This window comes from Strigops habroptila, chromosome 10 (assembly GCF_004027225.2).
Source record: "Strigops habroptila isolate Jane chromosome 10, bStrHab1.2.pri, whole genome shotgun sequence".
NCBI classification, from domain to species: Eukaryota; Metazoa; Chordata; class Aves; order Psittaciformes; family Psittacidae; genus Strigops; species Strigops habroptila.
In genome coordinates, this window is record NC_046359.1 from 22368006 (window position 1) to 22389551 (window position 21546).

At 36.8% G+C, this 21546-nt stretch overlaps 1 protein-coding gene and 1 long non-coding RNA gene across 4 annotated transcripts in view; both read right to left on the minus strand.

Annotated features, from left to right (window-relative positions):
* STRN (striatin) overlaps positions 1 to 21546 on the minus strand; it is a 74029-nt gene that overhangs the window by 20027 nt on the left and 32456 nt on the right. For 2 of the 3 annotated variants that reach the window (XM_030499315.1, XM_030499317.1), the window contains 7 exons: positions 16310 to 16445; positions 14339 to 14474; positions 10238 to 10348; positions 7834 to 7920; positions 7138 to 7281; positions 4582 to 4718; positions 630 to 805 (listed from right to left, as the gene is read on the minus strand). In XM_030499315.1, coding sequence (XP_030355175.1) covers positions 630 to 805; positions 4582 to 4718; positions 7138 to 7281; positions 7834 to 7920; positions 10238 to 10348; positions 14339 to 14474; positions 16310 to 16445 — 927 coding nt within the window. The remainder of the gene's footprint in view (positions 1 to 629; positions 806 to 4581; positions 4719 to 7137; positions 7282 to 7833; positions 7921 to 10237; positions 10349 to 14338; positions 14475 to 16309; positions 16446 to 21546) is intronic. The other variant, XM_030499316.1, reaches the window with a different exon arrangement.
* LOC115613616 lies at positions 4779 to 6533 on the minus strand. Its single transcript, XR_003993453.1, has 2 exons — positions 5627 to 6533; positions 4779 to 4992 (listed from the first exon to the last, which is right to left on the minus strand). It is a non-coding gene; the product is annotated as an uncharacterized LOC115613616 (long non-coding RNA).

A 21546-nucleotide genomic window follows, 5' to 3' on the forward strand; every position in this document is an offset into this window, starting at 1 on the left:
TTTAAAGACCTCCAAGGTAGAGAGTCCACAAACTCTCAAGACCAATCAAACCAGTAGGTAGGTATGTCAATGGTGGGGAAGCCCACATGCTTTGCCCAGTCCTCCTAAAAGGTATGATGTACTCCCGTACTATTAGCCCTGCTGCAAATTTGCTCTCATTTCTGCAAATCCCCAGCAACACACAATAGACAGTGTACAAAGGAACCTAGCAATATCTCAAAGTTGAAAGCTGTACACATGTATATGCATATATATGTGTATACATATATATGCATATATAAAGAAAAATGCATTTTTATACATTTATATACACATGCAAGCAGACTAACAGGCCACATCCAAATATTTTCACTGGTAAATTAATTTTCCATGTTATCAACAAGGAAAATACAAAGAAAGTGAATGGTTTTCATTTTTACAAACAAAACACATTCACGAATACACAAGGATTTCTTCTGGCACTCTTTAAAAGTCTCCATCCTTCTCTAAGAGCTTGTTCTCCTACTCTTTACATTCAAGGAACAATTTCCATTAACTCCAAGAGCCATCCAGTGAAGTGGTAGCTACATTTTATTTTTTTTTCTTCATAAATGAAAATGGTTTTTGAAACAAAGTAAAAACAATCTTACTTTTTTGCTGGGGCTGTTTTTTGTAAATTCCACATTTTTAATGTATGGTCCTCTGAAGCTGTTATTAAGACTGGTTCAACCGGATGAAAAGCGAGACCTCTTATTCCATCAAAGTGACTTCTTAATGTGAATTTGGGGTTCCAAGTCTTTCTCAGTGCATCCTTATTGTTTGCTATCTAGTAGAAAAAAAATATGCCAAACTTGTAATTAATCTGGAAGGCACAAGGAAAAGAAGAGATCAGAAATTTAGTTTGGCATTTTCAGAAGATGTCAAATTACCTCACCCACTTTTCATAACAACCAGCTCTTGAGCAACGCTCCATGTGTAACACTGCTCAGGCAATTCAAAATGAGAACAAACATAGATGTATTCCACAAAGGCAACAAGTAATGTCAAGTCCACAGCAATACATTCTGTGCAAATCTGAAATACTCCACATGCCTGCTAAGTTACACAATTTAAAAGCTGAAAAGTACCTTTCTGACTGTGAACTCTGTTTGGTATCTGAAATTTGTCTATACCTACTGGCTCATTCAGTAACACTGGGCCTGACTCAACCAAGCTGTGGTCCCTGAATATCCAAAGTACCACTGACATGGCATTTCTGAAATAAAGATCTAAGAGAAACAGAGGAGTGTCTAGCAGCACAGAAAGGAACACAACCTAACTTACACACCTAAGGCAACACAAGCTCTGTAATAATGCAAGACGAGTAAAGCTTGCCAGAAAGAAAAAAAAAAATAAAATACTTTTGGCTACACACTAAGAATGTAACAGGAAAGCAGTAAGTTATCACATATACAGACACAATTATTTGGCAATAAATGCATTTTAGCAGATCCAAAAAGAAAGACTACAAAAAAAAAAAAAAAAAAAAAGTTATTTTAACATTGCTCTTCTGAACAAATGTTGACTTGAAATGCTGAACAGACTTCTATCACTCTGTCAGTCAACACTGCCACAGTTGAATTTACCACCCCATAACCACTCTGATAGCAGTTATGGAAAACCAGGAAAACAAACAATTGTAATGCAAATATTGATGATTTCATTATGTTGAAAGCCATAGATCATCTCAAATAATTTAGTATCATTAACTGCAAAGAAGAGACAACTGTTTTGAGCCACTTCAGCAATCTACATTTTACTCTGGAAAGTGGGACAGGGCGGTGTTGGTTAAGAATAGAAGTGCCTTTTCTTAAGTTTTGTTACTTTTATATTTAATAATAAAAATATAATTTAATGAAGAGGTTCTATAGATTTTAAACAATGAGAAAGGAGTTGTAACAAACAGCAGGTTTAGCCTCATCATATTTCTTAGTAATTATGTACTGTCTTGTTCAGGGAGACAAGTCAGTTTCTTTGCTAGTTTACTGAGCTGAGTTGGCTCAATGAGGGAACAGACAAATGCTCAGGCTGGTGTGAGGATGAGGCAGGACTGCAAAGTCAGCAGGTCTGGCAGATTTTCTGGAGATTGGCCAAGAATGTCTCAGCTAAAAGGGTACAAGAAATACAGAGTATTAACAGATACCTGGAGAGGAATTTGGCAACATGGACAGCAAATGCCCATGAAATGATGGAGGAAAGCCCTCCTGCCCTCCAGCTCCCATACCAGCCGCATAGGTCCTGCGTCACATCTGCGAAAGCCACAAAGACACCTCAGATGGCCTAACAGTGCATGCCAATGCTGGCAGCATAATATTCTCCAATTGCTTCAAAGATGTTCTTCCAAAGGAGTCCAAGATTATTAGCTTATAAATTGGGAAGTAGATGGAGGGCAGTCCCAGCCAGCAGCAGGCCAGCAGCAGAGATGAAACAGATCCCAGCCCTGATGCTCCACTTGCCTGGCTGCCATCACTCCTCTTAACCCACCAGTCTCTCACAAGCTGCGAGAGGCTGGGTTACTAACGCAGCAGCCAGCCTCCTTTTCTCTCTCCCTACTAAAATACAAGTGGGGTAATCTGAGACTTGAAAAGCTGTTGCAGGGGGTGGAGTATGCTCAACCCCAAAATCAGCACCTGATACAGATTTACCACTAAGAGTAATATTTGTGTCTATACAGACAACTTGAAAACTCCAGAAACAGCAATGATATGCAAGTAGGGTTATAGACACGTCTTGTTCAGTTGCAGGAAATCAAGCAACAAACTACTGCAAAGTCCCAAAACTCCAAGTCAATACATAATATTAAATGTAATGATTCTGTTGTTCACATACTCTTACATACAGTACTCAGTCTATTATAATTTTATGAAGCTTCTTAATCTACCCAGAAGACTGGTTGGTTCTGTTTTTCTCCCTAAGGTGAACATTTGCTAAGACAACAATGTGTAAAAGAAGGAAAAAGAAAAGATAAACTTGCAAGTATTGGCTAGCAATCTGGGAAATTTAATCTTCTGAGACATTCTGAAAACTTACCCACCGGACGAAAAAATCATCTTTTAAGTAATAAATTCATATTCTCCCTTACCACGTGAAAACTATTCTTTAATTTACAAACAGCCACAGCAACATGCAAAAAACTTAAGCCATGAAATGAGGTAAGACTATAGCTGCCATGGTTTAGAAGAAAAGAATCCAGTAATAGTGTCAGTTGGACGAAAGGGACTGAAAATAGGAAAGTATCTGCATCTCTTCAGAGCAAACACATTTAAAGACTCATTCGCATGAATCTTTCAACTTCATTCTCCAAATGATTCAAAATTGCCACTTAAAAGAAAATACTGAATTCCCACTAATCCTATCTGATTCACATTTGGCAGCTGGAAGAAAGGAGTCCAAAATAAAACCACATCATGTTATTTGTAAGCTAGCTACACTTCCAGTGAAATTTGAAATGGAAAAACTAGCCTTTCATTTTGCTTCAATAAAGAGCACAGTGACAGGAGCAAGGAGCTTTGTAAACAACTTTTTTAAAAATTGCCAGCACTAGAAAAAGAGTTGAGGTAAGCATGCCTATGAAGTCCTGATCCCAGGAAATCCCAGGGGATTTAACAAGTGAACAAACAGAAGTTAATATTCTCAAGTGTGGGCTGCAACCACACACTGCCAGGTCATGTTGAGCTTATTGTCACCCAACACCTCTCAAGTACTTCTCCTCAGGGCTGCTCTCAATCCATTCTCCACCCAGCGTGTATTTGTGCTTGGGACTGCCCAGACCCAGGTGCAGGACCTTGCACTCAGCCTTGTTAAACTTCATGAGGTTTGCATTGACCCACCTCTCAAGCCTGTCAAGTTCCGCCTGGATGGCATCCCTTCCCTCCAGCACGTTGACCGTACCATACGGCTTGGTGTCAGCAGCAAACTTGCTGAGGGTGCACTCAATCCCACTATCCATGTCACCAACAAAGATGCTGACTTGCTTCAGTACCACCTCCCACGTAGTACTTTTTCCCCCAGTGTCCAACGTGAACTTTGCAAGCCATAACTTGCTACTGTTTCCTCTTAACACCTGGCACTATGGAGAAGCTGGGCTCTGTATTCCTTGTAAGCATCCTTCCAATACCTGTAGGCTGCTATTCAAGCACCCATAAGCCTCCTAACAACTGAACAAGACTAGCTCCCTTAACATTGCTTCATCAGGCACATGCTACTGGACTCTCCAATTTCTCCACAACCCTCTTGAAGTGGAGGATCCCAAAACTGCATACAGGTATGGCCTCACCAGTCCCTTGTAGAGGGGACATTAACTTCCCTCAATCTGCTGGCCATGCTACTTCTAATTTTATTCAGCATCACTGGGGTTACAAGTACACAGCTGTATCTCTATCAGAGAGCTTTAAGACTGATATGTATAGGAAGAACAAATATGTCAAGTAAAAATTTGTGACGTCCTCTGGCAGCATAATTTTATCAGGAAAATGTTTTCTGCTGAGTCTACATGCATGTAACTTGCATCTGCCTTCAGCAAATAGACAGTAGAATCTTGAGTTACCACTAATAACCACTTACATCGTAAGTCAGTGAATCTGCCTCATTGGCTACTGTAAGGCCTGCCAGTTCTCCAAGACCCAGCTCATTTTCAAGGGCTTCATCTGTTCCCATAATAAAAGATTTCCCTGAAGAAGGAGGGAATGTTAAAGCTTCCACTGCAAGAAAACAAAACAAAAAAATCCTGAAACATGGGTTTATAAAACGTTGATTAATAAAATCATATTTTCCACTTCCCAAATACTAAACATCTCAAGTAGCTGAGGGCAAGAACATATTAAAAAAATGCACAAAAAATAACCATTCTAGAGATAATCACTGTACTTACCAATAAACAGTATCCTCTGAACATAATATTTACACTTGAGGTGTGCACGACTCAAGACATTAAGCATAATTAACTACAGGAGGGAAGAGTACACTACCATTCACCTATATATAATGCAAAAGTCACACAGAAAAGCTCAGGCCCTTGCCTAACTCTGCTATAAAATATGCAAATAGGCTCTGAAGAAGTAGCAAAAATGTAGACAGGAATAGCTGGTGAAAGCAGCTGGACTCTTCTTCCTAGCACCATGTCCACACATACCCAAAAGCAGGTCTACAATGCAATCTTCTGGACACGAGAGACTTCACTCAATTTTATACACCTTTTGTCTCAAATTACAAGGGTTTTCAGTAAATTTCAATTTTTTTCCCCTTTAGCTCCATTGTAAATACAAGCCTTGCCAAATACCATTGCTACCAAGGAGAGAAAAAAGGAAACACCATCTCATTCTGTGTCTTATTTAGTCTAACAGCACCAACACTAAGTTCAAACCAAGCAAACTATGGTTTACAACGAATAGCCTGATCTGTTCAGGCTGCTTCCCCTCCTTGTCCCAGAAGCATCAGGTTCAGATGCTATTCAGTTCCCCACCCAGCATAAAATAACCTAATCTTTCCATGGTCTTTCCATTCCATACTTTATTACACTACTATCAAGTGTCCTGTTTGCTTTCTATTACTTTTTATAATCGAATAAAAGCCCTTCAATCTCTGTGTTTAACTCTCTCTCAGTTATTACCTTTTAATCACAAACATCTCTTACTTTCTTCACCCTCAAGTCTAAACTACCATTCTCTTTTTTCATCTTTTGAACTTACAATGTAATATTCCACTTAACACACAATACATACAGGAGATTGTATTTGTAGTTACTAGAATAAAAAAACTGTATGCCAAAAATACAGAGTCTCGGATTTATAAAGGAACACACAGCTAGTAGTTTCTAATATTGAACTCAGACTGGTAACAATCAGCTGTCCTCTTCTCGTTTCATGAGAGTCCATCCGAGTCTGTGAATTAAAAACCCATTCTTGAAAGGACACAAAACTAGAGGTCTGGTAATATGGCTTTTAGTACATGTGAGACAAGTTGGAAAGGAAACATTCAACAAAAAATTCCTCTGCTTCTCAAAGTGTTGCTAAGTTACCCCCTTCGTTCATAAAGAAATCACCGAGCATGTAGGAAATAGAACTACTGAGATCTTTGGTAACTATGCCACATGCCAGGGCTTTTTACACATCTTAATTACAACTTGGCCAACCTACTTTTGCACACTCACTGAAAGACTGCTCAGTGAAACCCGTATTTTTGCTCATTTTCAAAAGACATATTTACCATTTAAATAAAGAGCACATATGATCTTCTACAAATTAATATAGCCTCATACATTTATTTTGTTATGCTGCATATAGCAATTCAAACATTGAATTAAATAGATGATTTAGCAGCTTTCTGACATAATACTAATGAAGGCAACCATGTGCCTCATTGCCAAGATGTGTGGCTTTCCATACTTGGACTAGCCTCTAGGAGTAATTTTTAATTTTTGGAACACACTGTGGAAATGAATACACTGGCAAGCTGTAAGTTGCTCAGTATGATTCACTACACAATTACCATGTGCATTTAAAAGCTATATCTAGCCATTTGAAAAAGAAAAAAAAAAGAACACATACACAGCAAGAACACACACACGCCCCATCCCTGGCAGTGTTCAAGGCCTGGCTGGACGGGGCTTTGAGCAACCTGGTCTAGTGGAAGGTGTCCTTGCCTGTGGCAGGGGGGTTGGAACTAGATGATCTTTAAGGTCCCTTCCAATCCAAACCATTCTGGGAATCTATGATTTGTGTGTGTATATGTATGTATATATAATTTAAAATTATGTTGATGTGGAAAAAAACCCAGATGTTCTTATGTCCCGAGACTTTTATGTCCCACACTTTACCACCAGGCCTGAGCACAAGCAAAAGCAGGTGACTTAAGATCCTCATATTACAAAGCCACCAAGTGCCAAATGAGTTTTTTCCATCATGTTCAAAGGCATTCAGTGAAGATTTTAGGTAGGCAGGTGTCTTGACCTCACTAACAGTGCCTGGAGGGGAAGAATAGGAATGCCATTTATTGCACTTAGAACTCACAATGCCGAATCAGTATTTGTAAAGTGCCAGGGAAGTCTTAGAGGATAATCTTTAAGAAGTAACTATAAACATCTGCCCTTTACAAAGATGTATGCACATTTTTAATGCTTACCTTCATCCGTCCTGCTTATTTCATGTTCAATGAGCCTTGAGCTACTGGGCCTGGAAGAAGGTGCAACAGATGGCTGTAATGAAGGGAGATCATCAACATCTCTCAAGTTTGCAAGCATATCTTGCAGCTTTGACCTGTTGGGCCCTAACAGAAAAGAAAAAAATAAATTAAACAGTTTATGCATACTTCATGTTGGCATTACTTATATCAGATATGCTACAGCAGCACATGCAACAATGGATCCTACCTTGCATTGTAACGTTACCACAGAAAAACTAATGAGCACCTATTTTTAGCAGTAACTAATCATCCAGCATGAAATGAATTTCTTGAAAAGAAAGTGATAGAAGCAACTGAGACTTGTGAATGCATTATTCTCCCCACATTTATAAACTCATACTGCTACTTGCATGGGATGCTGAAGAATGCCTCCAACTGAGTCACACTGATTATTAGAATATTTACTTTTCTGAAACAATAGCTGACATTTGTGAATATTTTAAAATTTGTGCATCAGGTACTTTGTGCAGCATATTCTTATGACAACACGATTATTTTAAATTTATTTGTGCAGTAGTGTAGTATCGTGAACTACATAATCCAAAAAATTATATTAAAATTTAAATGCAACTGGCTTCACTGGCCTACTTCCTGAAGCTACATATGGTGAAGACCCATGCCCTTCTTGACACTTACCTGTGCTTTGCTCCATCATTTTCCCACATCCCTGTTTTGACTGTTTTATATAGGATTGAGGCTGAAACATATCTTCGGTAGTTTTTCCTGTTGTAAGTTTAATTAAGAATGGGAAAATGTCTTACCCATAGTACATTATGTACATTATGTTTTTTCCTAGACCAGTAAATAATACAGCTATTTTCAAGCAGCTTTAACACAGAAGTGTACTCTAATATATGTATTCTCTCATAAAACCATTCCATGATTCTATGATGCTATTCTGTTATTACTTCATAGGAGTATTTACTACAGCCTTGCAAAATCGTAAGCTTACTAATGCAGTTGCAAACTTTACTTTGTCCACCCTAATCATGACAGATAATAAGCTAAATTGTATTTAACTTGTCTGTCACAAAAATATTACTTGATTCAGGAAAACAGTAAGTAGGATTTTGCAAGATTGTTTTACCATATCTGATTCATAAAAACAATATTTTACTTAGTGGCAGCTCAGTGTTTAAGCACCATTTATGACAAGATTAAAGTCACAGAAACAAACTTTGTACAATTTAATGTCAGGATATTTAGTCCCTTCTTTTTCCCCGACTTCCTTCCTCACATTCTTCTTCACTACGTGCAATATCATGAATAGCTGAAAACAGGCTGTGATTATTCCTGATTTTTCTGTATTGATGCCCTTCCAACGATGGTTTGTCCATGGAAAGATGCTTAATTTCTGTACTGCAGTAAACCATTTGGTCTCTCAAGATCAAACTAATCAAATCAATCCAAAAGGTACTGTAAATCTACTGAGCAGTAATCTTCCTGAAGGAGCACTGGATGTCCAAGTGCTACCTTACATCAGGATTTTTTCTCATAAATATATAAAATATGTTCCAATAATATCTATGTCTATAGTAACAAGTAAGTATTAAGTTTTATTATCAAAAATAAAAAGCACAGCAGCTGTTCAAGAATATAATTTCAACAGTTTGGTTAAATAATTTCTGTTATGTTAACCCTGTAACTATTCACCCTGAAGTACATAGCATGTCTGTGTACTTTAAAAGTTACAGACAAGCTACAAAAGTCAATTTCACTGAAGTCATATGTTGGTGTGTCCTCTCTAGCTTGACTACAAAGAAATTTAGAATCAATTTTGCGAAACATGAACACTTCAGTTGGCCAGCTCAGCTTCTTGTCAGACTTGCAATTAATTTCCAAATGGTTCCAAAGATGACAAAAATATCACTTCAGAAATTTAGAGTACGGTAATGATTTACTTTTTTTCCATTAGAAACAGGAGGGTTAGTTTGTATATTTGATAGCATAATTTCAGCAACATAACCAACTGCTGAGCAGCAGCTTATCACAGTATCAATACAAAAAGTAACAAAACAAGTCAGCCTCAATGTGAGGATCTGACACCTTTTGCAGTACTATGCATGTCTCTTTGGAATGAGAATTTCCTTAGTATTCATAAGCATCTTCCCACAAAGGGAGAAACATCCCCCAAATTTCTTACTGGGCTACATGCAATATTATTAATTTACATCATTCACACATGAGTTCTCAATATGGCTAGATGTTTGAAATATAGCTGTGAATACAGTGTTTCATTTTAAGCACTTCATCTGACTTCAAAGAGTTTTTAAGGCTTACTTTTCAAAAAGCAGATTTTACAAAACAGATTTGTATTTCAAGAAATATAACAAAAATATAATACAGGGCTAGAAACTGTATTTCAGATACTGATCACAGTTTTTTGTTTGGATAACAATACCCAACATTTTTATAGGCTAGTCCCACAGGTCTGAAAGTCAATAAATAAATCCTGTGATTTGCAGATAAACTGATGTTCAGAGTTACCTCCTATTTCGAGCCCTGCATAACAAATTATGATGACAGCATGGCTTTCATGTTGTGAATGTTAAATATAAACAGGGGTAGAAATTAACCTGTTTTCTCCCTCTGTCATCTACTAGGATACTCAAGACAGTTTCTGGTTTTGCGTTTTTTTGGGTTGTTTTATTTACATACCAGACTTTAACTCTTCCTGTGAAACTGGCATTTTCCAGCTAAGAAAGGGTCTGAAGTCTTCTATATTAAAGTGTGAAGTATTAAACCAATGCCTTTTCGAATTTATGTTTCTGAATACCAGAAGTATAATCCATGCTCAAAGTAAGGGTTTTTAATTAATCCAACACATGGTTGGAAGAAGTCATATCTAATCCAACTATTTATCAGGTAACTTGATTGACTGTCATTAATTTCAACCCCCGAGAACTGGTGAACAGGAAAGCAGTCAGGAGCAGCAAAGTAAAAGAGTAAGTAACTTTAGGAAAACATTGAAAGAGAGATAGAATTAAGGGTGTGAAAGATGTGAGATTTATGATTTTAAGGTGCAATGTTTTCCACTTACTCTTCACCCCCTTTTTCCCCTTGCGCTCCTTTTTGTATTGTTCCTTGAGTTTGGTTATTACTCCCTGGTCGACATTCCAGGCTTCAGGCATGAGACACTGGTCTTCCTTTTCTAAACAAAGTGAAACAAATGAAACATCCTTTTTCAATAATGTCACCAAGTGATCTCCACTGAAGGAGGTAACAGCTGCTGTCAATGGCATTTGTCTTATTTTAAACAGACAGAAATAGCACCAAGCTTGTGAAAGCTGTAAAACTGCTACTCACATTCCACTTCTATTCGCTCAGAATTTTCTTAACAAAAAATTGAGATGAAATTTCACATGCCTTATTTCCATAACCAAGCACATAGCTGTTCATAAATCTAAGCAACATTTACTTTATAGTAAGTCAGGATATACTTTTCAGCTTTTTCTTTCCTCCAGAGAAAGAACTACTATATCTAGAAGCAGCAGCAGCCATGTTACTGGTCAACGTAACTTTACAAATCAGACGTTGCATCATTTCAAATCCTCATTTCATTGTCTTTGTGCTATGTTGTCATTTAAACAAAATAGCAGCACATTTAAATCATTTTGGAACATAGTATATATGTCACCAAGGGTTTTTTTTAATAAATTCTTAAAGCACTAAAGCCATGAAATATCACAGAAAGGAAAAGGCCTGAGTTATCAGTCTTTGGAAAAAAATACCAAGGGGAAAAAAAAAAAGAATAAAAATCCAATGTGCCTAATGAAAAAAAGAATCCCCCTTTTTCTCTTTTTTAAATCTCTCTCAAATTGCTTCCCCTGTGACATGATACAGAGAAGTAGTATTCTTCAATTGTGTGGTAGTTGGAGGTTTTGAACAACACGTTACATGAGTTCACATTCAAAAAAGTAATTTTTTCCATATATGGAAAGACTGTACTGAGGCAGCTTAGAAAAACTAATTTGTGAGAGAAGGGAGGTAATACAGCTTTTCCTCATACATAGTTATTTTCATGACCATTACAGCTACAACATTTTTTAAAATGCACTATCTTTTTGCTTTGTTTTCCCCATTAAAATCTCAACCTTATTATTTAAAAATTAATTCCTTTCAGACCAAGTTTGCTTTTTACATCAATAAACTACTCTAAACCTTTAAAAATATGAAAAATAATACATTTATCCTCAGACTAATATGCAGAAACTGAATGTCTGTAGAGGAAGCACAACACTATCAATCACAACCTGAAGGAGTCACTATGATTGGACAGAAGATACACAACTGGACATGGGTTATTATGGGGACTGATCTGTTAGAAATTAACAATGCTGAAAAGACCTAGGGGCCCTTCTTCAACATCAAATTGAAGAAGAGTCAGTAGCATACTCTTGCAGCAAAGTCCACTGACCATATCCTGGGCTCTATTAACAAACCATAGCCAGTAGTGTGAGGCATGTGGTTACTTCCTTCTTCGGCATTTGTGAGAGCACAACTTGAGTACTGCATCCAGTATAGCACTTCTTACACTTGGAAGCCTGGTAAGTATAATGCTAAGTATCTAGTATTGACATAGTACAGCAAGTCCCGCAGAGCCACTAAGATAGTTAAGGCAACTGGAGCAGATGAGCTAAAAGGAGGGGCTGAGACTACCGTGAGTGTTCGGCAATGGCAAAAGAAGCATCTTAGTGCTGCCTACAACTATCCAATGGGCAGGTGTAGGGAAGACAGAGACAGACTCTGCTCAGACTTGCATCACAGAAGGACAAAATATTTCTTACCTCAAGGACAGTCAAATACCAGAATACTGGAGACATTCAAGGCCAGGCTGGATGTGATTGTGGGCAACCTGATCTAGTTGAAAATGTCCCTGCTCATTGCAGGGGGTTTGGACTAGATGAACTTAGAAGGTCCCTTCTAACCCTAACTATTCTATGATTCTACTGCTCTGGAAGAGTTTATGGGAATTCCTTTCTTGGAAGATACTCAAAACTTGACCAGAAGGCGGCCACAGTAACCTGCTGCAAATGGAACTGAGCAGGAGGCTGGACTAGATGATCTCTCACTCCTCTGAATTCTTCAGTCACGATCCTATACTCATGAGTGACAGATTAATTCAAGACCCAAAGTCTTGAGGCATTAGTCTTTTTGCAGCAGCTATGAAAAGAGAGAGATATTAATAAGCTGAAGAGAGACTCTAAAAAAGATGGTCTGTGGGCTAAGTCATGTCTTCTTAATACATATGCCCAATTAAGTACTACTAATAATAAAAAATTGCATGAAGAACATTAATGATCAAAACTTGCATGAAGAAAAGGTATGAAAAATTATGCTTGAGAGACAACAAGTATGTATTCTTTCTGGGACCACATTGTAAGTTTTAATCATGCTTTTCCTCCCTGGCTAAACAAGATTTTTTGCTGTCCTCCAACAACAACAAAAAATAATTAAATGCATTTATATGTACTGTTGCCAGGAAAATACTTAATAAATTAATTTTCTACTGACTGCCCCAGGATGCTTCCTGCATCCCACAGGTTCTGTTCAACTTCACAAGCAGATCCTGAACTACTACTGTGCAAGTGCTTTATAGTTTAAAAATTACCTGAACACTTCTGAGGACCTTTCAAGCCAAATGGGTTCAACAGATTACTGTAACTGATGAGTAATGCTTGGGATCCAAAAACAAAGCAAGGACTTCCTCTGTTTGCTTCTATCCTCCCTTTACAACATAACTGTTCTATGCTACATTTAACAGTTTTGCTTAAATTAATGTGATTCATAATGGCAGCTCCTTGAAGAACCTTATTCTTATATGCAGTTATCATAAAAGACAGGTTGTGAAACAAGTAACTGAAAAACATGGACATCTATAACTCAAAAAAACCCTTAATATTTCTAGAAATGGGATTACTACTTTCCATGACAATTTAATGTTAGACTTTCGCTCATTTGTACTCAGCTGTTATCAATGAAAGTAAAAATAAACCAGAAGTGTGAATTTAAGAACCAAAAAGTTCCTGTTGGCATACTAACATCAGTGACACAACAACAGCTATGCTTACCAGGTGCAAATGGATAAAATTTTAATATTGAAGAAAAGCATCTTTTTATTTTTATTTTTAGTAAAAAAGAATAACATTCCTAAATTTATTGGTGAACAGAATACTGACTGCTGTATATAACTATAGTGAGACACATCCTCTGAAGCAGAGAGACTACACCATACTGAACAGTAATTTGGAGTCCAACCAGGAGTTAAACATGGTTCAGTGAAACACAGAATCTCGGAGCTATTAGCTCATGTGAGAGCCACAGCTACAACGGCTTATCTGTCAAAGCTGTAGTTCCATTATAAAGATAAGTTATTTTCCATTCACTTTCCACAGCTCCCCCTGTGTCCACTTACTCTTAAGACCTTCCAGAGCAGCTTAAGGAGGAAACAACTCCCCATCAAGATATTTAACCAGTTTGCTTCCTTCTTCCCTTCCCTATGCGGTATATTTATGCATAATAATTATGTCAAAGTAAAGTGCATGCTGGCATTCTGGGTTGTAGGACATGAACCTCAAAGGACAGAGAACAGTTTATGAAATGTCTCTCTTTCTCTGACTAGAGGGCTTAAAGATCTATTATTCTGGTAAATTATGAAAGAAATTTTGAGCAACTGAGTAGTATATATTGCCCAAATTTCTAACACAAAAAAAAGTGTTACAATAATTCAATATTTATGAAAGTACAATAATTCAGTATTTATGACTCACATTACTCTCTGTATCAAAGTGGGAGAAAGCAAAGACAAAATAACTTTCATGTCATAATTGTAAAATACAGCTTTATCAGAGCCCTTCATTAGGATGGGTCACTGGAAAAACACATTGAAACTCCACTCATGAAATTCAAATTCTATCTGCCTTGTTATTAGAGAAAAGGAAGAAGACAATGACAAGAAGCATAACACTTGAAGAATCCTTATATTAAAGCAGTATATATAAAAAGGAGAAATTCAGTCTGCCAATTATTTACTGTAGGAATACTCAAAAGAAGCTGTGATTGTGATAGAGATCTCAATCAATCCCAAGTATTCTTAGCACATTTTTCTTTCTTCCTGGTACAATTCATTACATTTCCTTACCCCAGTCTGTTCCATCTCCTGAACTTCTCGATTCCCCATCACCTTCATCTGAGGTAACCAAAAAGTCAAACTCTTTCAAAGCTTCTTCTGTATCTCTGTCTTCACTGCTGTCAGATAGCACTCTTTTCCTTACAATCTGAAAGGTCAGCATGGAGAATAGAAAAAGTGAATTACATTATACACACATCTTTATACCAAGCAGTACTGTCTTGTCTTCTATGCAAAATCCTAAGAAGTTGAACAAGAAGCAGAAAAGTATATATTAATAAGCAAATCTGGAATAAGTATTCAGGCTTTGTTCAAACTTTTAAGTCAAAATGAAATTTGTCTGTAGATCTTTCTTCTTGTGACAAAACAATTCATAATGAATCTACACTGACCTAGACCACTACTATTTTAATACTAGAAAAGTACAAACTTTCTTCATACAGATTTAAAAAAACCAAACTAAAATCAACAAAACCATTACAAAACCCAAAACCAAAACCCCCAGACTGCTGTAGAAAGGACTGCAGCAAAGCCAAACTCACTCTGCTTCTCAGAAAATAGCCTTCTTAACTCTCACCTCTGAAACCACTCTACATGTGGACCAAGAGATAAGTTTAGGAAAAAAAAACCCCAAACCCCAACAAACCACAATACAACTGACAAGACCTCATTCGCTCAGATCTGGCAAAATTATTCCATCCTGGATACTTCCTCAGATATTACAGGTATTTGAACATGAGACTTCCATGTTTAAAATGCAATTCCCTTTCAAATTCAAAAGCAAGCTAGTTTTTAAAAAAATTACGTTTTGTTAAAAGACAAAATACATGTTTTAATGAAAGACCTCACTGTATGCTTTCTGAAATAAATTTACTTTTCTCTCAATAATCAAAATGGACTAGATGCTTTACAGCTATGATACATGAAATCTGTAGCATAGATTTTACTTCTACAGAAAAAAAGAATTACATTCATCACAATATTTTGACTTGGAACCTTGCTAAGGGTCTGTAAAGACTTCAATACATAGACCAACGTCCCATAGTTCATGAGGATGAATGACTGTTTTCTCTAAATACAACGAACCCATTTCAAAACCTGAAGCAATTCTAAACTTCAAGCTTCATGCCTGCAGCAGACTTACTAAACACACTCTATTACAGATGATTTTGCAGAGGAGTCTCAGACATTAGTTCACAGCCCATGGATGACAGGAACAAGTTTACAAAGATTCTCTTCAAAAACTCTTTAAAACTAATGAGTTTTTTAAGTGTTCATTCGTAAAACTCATCATAGAAACAATCATATCCATTTTAAGTCTGATCTGCTTCAACTGCTAAAAAACAGAACTCACTGAATAATGACCAAATCATATAGCAAAGTATAGCTCAAGAGAGAGTTTCAGGTATTTCACTGAATAAACAAACAAAAAAGTTTATTAACCGCATGGTAGAGTTTTTCCAGTTACACTTTTTCTTCCTTCCACAAACTATCTAAAGAAAAATTTGGTATTTCAGTTCTGTAACCTACAAGGATAAATTTCTATGAGTAATTTTAGATGTCAATACATTTATATAAATATTCAAGAAACAATGTATTTTTGACATGCAACGTTACAAACACTACCTTCAAACTAAGCTGAAAATTGTAAAAAAGGACACCTGCTATCTTAAAAATTGTATTCAATATATATAAAAATATATATAAAAAATACTAGGCAATATGGAATAGTAGGAAGACAATTTTAAAAAAATCTGTCACTGAAAACTTAAAGCAATAAAGATGGCAAAGCTTAACTTGTATGCACAAACGGAGAAATGCATATATAATCCCTCTTATGCACACATGCTTGGACAGACCATCATAAAGATGCATTAATGATTTGCACGTGTACATACACAGTCAAATACTTTGCATATAGGCATCTCATTAATCTCACTTTTTCAGTTCTTCGTAACTTTTTCAATTATTTTTTCCACTCACTGTTGCAGTATCAATGATTGTTTTCTCTCTTCCGTCAATATCATCTTCATCTTCTTCATCACTAAAGTCTGCAGCTGCATTTTCAAGAAACTTGAAGGTCTCTAGCAGAGAGGCAGAGTCAGTCAATTCAGGTTTCCTAAACAACAACAACAACCACCATCATAAGTCAAAAGAAATCGTAACAAAGTCACTTTTGCAATTACCAGTCTGTTCTGTATGATGATGTCTAACAACACATGACACTAAAATAAGCCTATAGCTAAAAATGTTTGTGGATTAAAAAAAATAAGCAACAATTATTCTTCATCCAGCTGCAATTACCAAGACAGACACTTCAATTTTTTTTATTTGAAAAGCATTTTAAAGCAACGTTCATCTGGTATGTGCCCAAAAGCAACTTAAATACTGATATACCACCACTGAAAGCCTCAGCAACAAGGACATGAGTTACAGCTACTAAGTTGGCCTCCCACATGTACATCAGGGTACAGGAAAACTTTGCTGCTGCGATGTGATGTTCCTCACATTGCTGGGAAATATCAAACTCTAGATCTAACAATGATTAACTTTTAAGACATGGTAAATCTGCCACTATAAAACAATATAATGGGAAAATACCATTGATGACTAAATAACATTTACGTAGACGTTAGGATTAAACAAATAAGGAAACGGATGAAGACTGGGTAAATTATGTCTGCACTGGCACAAATTCAGGCGATGCCTCAGAACGGGAAGTGTAAGGGTTGTTATACTAGCAACTGAAGAGGAAGAATCCAAGAAGCAGAACTGTAACTATTATTAAAACTCTGATGAAAGTACAATTAAAGCAATCCTACAGCTAAGACCAGGTACCATGTTTTCTATGCAGAACACACACTTCTCCATCAATGCCTCAAAGATGTAGTGGTGAAAAAAATTATTCAGTTTGAATTATAATGATTACTTCCAGTAAAACCTTGTCCATTCTTTATATGACTTTACAGCAGTAAAGACAAGTTTTATTGTTTTCTTACCTTTAATCAGTAGTCTGTTTTTCATAGTTCAGCACTAAATGCACGTCATCTTGATTTTCACAACCACTGAAACAATAGAAGTCTCTCTCTCTTTTCAGAGTTGTAGCTCTAAATTGTCTTGTACAGTCACCCTTATGACCAGCAAGTGCGCTGCTAATGCTACATTTTGTTTCTGCTATGACACATTTCAAAAGGTTCAATTAACTAACAAGCCTATATAGTATGGCCTTTTAAACTCCCTGCAGTGTAAACATCTGATCATCTATCCATCACCCACTTATCCCAGTGTTTCTTCATAACACTTTTCAAAGGTTTATTACAGAGAACGTCCAAGGGCAAAAGCTCTGATGGGTAATAAGGCATGATGAGCAACACACTTCCTTCTTTACACAGTCTCTGCTCAGGCACTTCTATGCTTACATGACAATTAGCAGGAGTGGCTTCTTGATAGCCTCAGGATGTCTGCATCTCATTAAGACAATTTGCTATTCTACCCTCTTCTCATTTACTCATCTTCACTGCTGAAAAATACCAGTAAAGATTTCACTTGCCATTAGAAACTCCACATACACAGCCCCATAATATACTGTGTTGTACGCTATGTTTTCATGGCCACTGGTTTTACTGAGAATATTCCTTCTACTTTCCCCTATCTTATCTTAAATACGAACAATCCCAAACATGCTTCCTGCAGTATTTTGACCCTCTTGTTTCTACAGCAAATCTGAAAGCAGTCTATAATATTTTAATTTTTCCTTAAGTAATCACTACCTTGGGAGACTATAATACCTCATGAATTTGTAGCAATAACGTATGTTTTCACAGAAATCGTATGGTACTCTTATTTTGCTGTTCCAACACAAAAATCATGGCAAGACAAAATTTGTAATGTGCTTCACTTGACTAACTTCTTGATTTTCAGCAAATTTTGTGTGTCCTGGTCAACCTTTAGGTGACTAAATCATTGGTTTTTCCTCTATATTCTGCCATGTAAAAATCTACCATGTAAAAACATCATGGCTGCTAATCTACATTAGCAACTGTCAGACATGCTACAGTAAATAGCAATGTATGAAATAGTAACAAACAGAATACAAAATTTTAATCAACAGAACTGGTTATTAAGAGACAGATATCCTTCTACAGGAACAATATATGCAGTAATTCACACCTAGATTTGGTTTTGTACTCATCTGACCTCAAGGCAGGCTCGCTCACACTGAAGTTCAAAGTGACTACCGAAAGAGAAGGTTAAATCTTAAAGTAACTGATGTGAATTCAACTGTCTCATTAATCATTGCACACTTGAGAGGGCAGGATATATACGTAGTTGTATATCTCCATTTACACGGGAGGGTAGAAGGCATCTCAGGCATTGGAAAACACAGTAGTTTTATCACGTATTTCAAAACTCCTGCACAGTACAAAAATGTACTAAGTCAGCACAGTACCACAAGAGATTATTTGTACTACAGCAGAACTTCCAAGAAAGAATTCAGAAGAACCAAAAAAAGTAAGCAGAAGTGTCAGAGTATTTAAACTATTTAAAAGTTCTACAGGGAAAAGAAGCCTCAAGCTGACAGACAGGTTGACTGGCTATACTGTACCCCAAAAAATTTTAGCAGTCAAATAAAAAATAACTCTGTAATTTAGCATCCTTTAGCAGCACATAAACAAACTCCATTTTAAATATTACTGAAAGCATAAAAACTTAGGAATACTGTAAAACATATGCAGGAAAATGTCTGGCCTTAGTTAATTTATATAATGTACTCTGAAGGCAATTTGAAGCTTACTTGTTTCATTATTCTCCATCTGTTTAGTTTGTTTCTCTTTATGGGGTCATTGATAAAGCAACATAAAAAAGCAGAAGCGGCAAAAATATATTCAGAGATAGTGTAGTATAATAAATTACTTTAAATTCCATTTCAGAAAAAGAAACACAACTCAACATTTCCAGGGCTTCTGTAGTCTAGAATACTTCTTAAAAAAATTAATGGGTGAAAACAATAGAATGGAGCTCCCAAGGCAAGGACTAATACACGAACTGTAGTATTATAAGCATAAGTGAAGAAAGACTATGGCAAGGCTCAGGACCTGTTGCAAATAAAGGGAGACCAAAAAAAAACCACAAAGGTCTCAGAAAGGATGATTCCTGTTTATTGGGCTGTCCTTGGATCAAAACATGTGTTAAGGGAGAACATAAGTTTCAAAGGGCAAGAACTTAGGTATTGCTTTTTTCTTCTTCCCCAGCCATACTGACTAAAGAAAAACTGCTAGAGAAGAACAAGCCAAAAAGCCCAGACAGCAGGAGCAACTACAGAAACTGCCAAAGCAGAGTGCATACAGTAATCAGATTTTGGCAGGACTTCCTCAACCCTGTGCTCCTCAGCCGCTTGTCCTGAATCTCCTTCCCACTGCTGCTTCCTCAATCGTACTCTGCAACCACAGCACCCTTGCATGGTTTTCTCCCCAGCACCTAACCTTGCCTTCTTTCATTGAGGGTTTCATCCCAGTTGACTTACCAATTCCTAATTAAACCTTAAAAAAAAAAAAAAAAATAAAAATCATTATTTAACCAGTATAACATCTTCTATCAGATACTGTTAACTCTACATTACATCCTCCTCTCCAGTGGCCTTAGCCAATTAGACAGCAAAGGTTAAGGGACAGAGAGACTACCTATTCGTGTCTGCACATGATTAAGTACAACAGGACTAACTGCTTATCACAAGCACAGACAGTAAGTAGTGCCACAAAGTAAAGCATAGCTACATTAATGCTGCTGAGTTTTCCATCTTACTACTAATGGATGGGCAGCACACAGATTTTGTGAACATTACACAGGGAACTTCTGATCCCCAAAGATAAGACACTTCTTTCCGCTTAAAATGCAAAATTCTTCTTACAAATGGGCCGGTAACTGAAGTACTTACCTCCCTTAAAGCAACATAAACCTGAAATCACATTAACATTTTTCTCCTCAAGAGAAGTTGCCAGAACTTTCTGCAACTGAAAATCTCATCATCTCATCCCAACTTGTATATTACAAGCTGTTCAATTCAGATCTTTCTTAACCCCTTGGCCTCTTAAGACTAAAACCAATAATAATATCTTCTCATGAAATCTAAGAAACACAATTTGTGGATATTCCACATGTACTATTTCTGCCCTACAGTGACACAGCTCAAGACAACTACTTTGTGTAAAAATCTAGCCGGCCCTGACATCAAAATATTTGCAGTCTTACAGAACGTATAGTGTTGGATTTGCTCTCCGCATTTAATATTCAGGATCTTAACACAAATCCTGTTTCTTACTGAGTGAAAAGTAGAAACCATAACCTAAGGGAAAGGTGAAGCTGTTATGTGGAAACTAAAACAGCACATTGATCATACCTTTCCTGCTCCCAGCATGATCCAGAATGATTCATATTGCAAAGTCAAGTTTAACTTACACTAAAGCCACATTACAGACAAGTATTCTCTTTGTAACCAACACATTTAATATTTCTCTCATTATCTTCTCCTTTGTTGATAACAACTCTTGGGAGTCTGTGGTCATGTGCAGGGAGACACTCAGACTGCTCCCATGAACAGCCCAGCCGCAAGGCCATTAATTGCCTCGGTCCTACTCACTCCCCCAAATGAAAAAGTAGAGGGGTTTTTGGTTCATTTGTTTTATCCAAGACATACACAAGTTATCTTAAATAAAGCCAGATTTTATTGATGAATTCAGAAGCAGGAAGAAATACCACAGTAAATTTAAATAAACACAAGTTCAGCATAGGCTGAGAAATGTTTCTGGGGGCCTGTAACAGGAAAAAGCCTGTTGTGACCCAGCATTCAAAGAGCTACTCCAGCAGTCTCTTTCTCGAGCCATTTTCTTTGGCTCAGCTCTTCCTACTGTCAAAATGCTCTACTGCAAGGTCGTAAGTTTTATTAATTCCCCATAGAATTTAGTTATTTTATGTTTTAACACAGTCTTTTCAATGTGGCTAGCTGAGCTCTTTCGAAATGGATGCAGTAAATAAACGCATGCAAATTCAAATGTATTCCTTTCTACAAGGGCTATCTTTCAGAACAGTTTGCTAAATCTTCCATACCATGCAAAATCTTTCATAACTCAGCACAGAAAATATCAAACTAATAATGTATAAAACTATGAAACACTTAGAATCAGCAAAATTTACAAACAAGGAGCACGGGACAGGCTAGACAG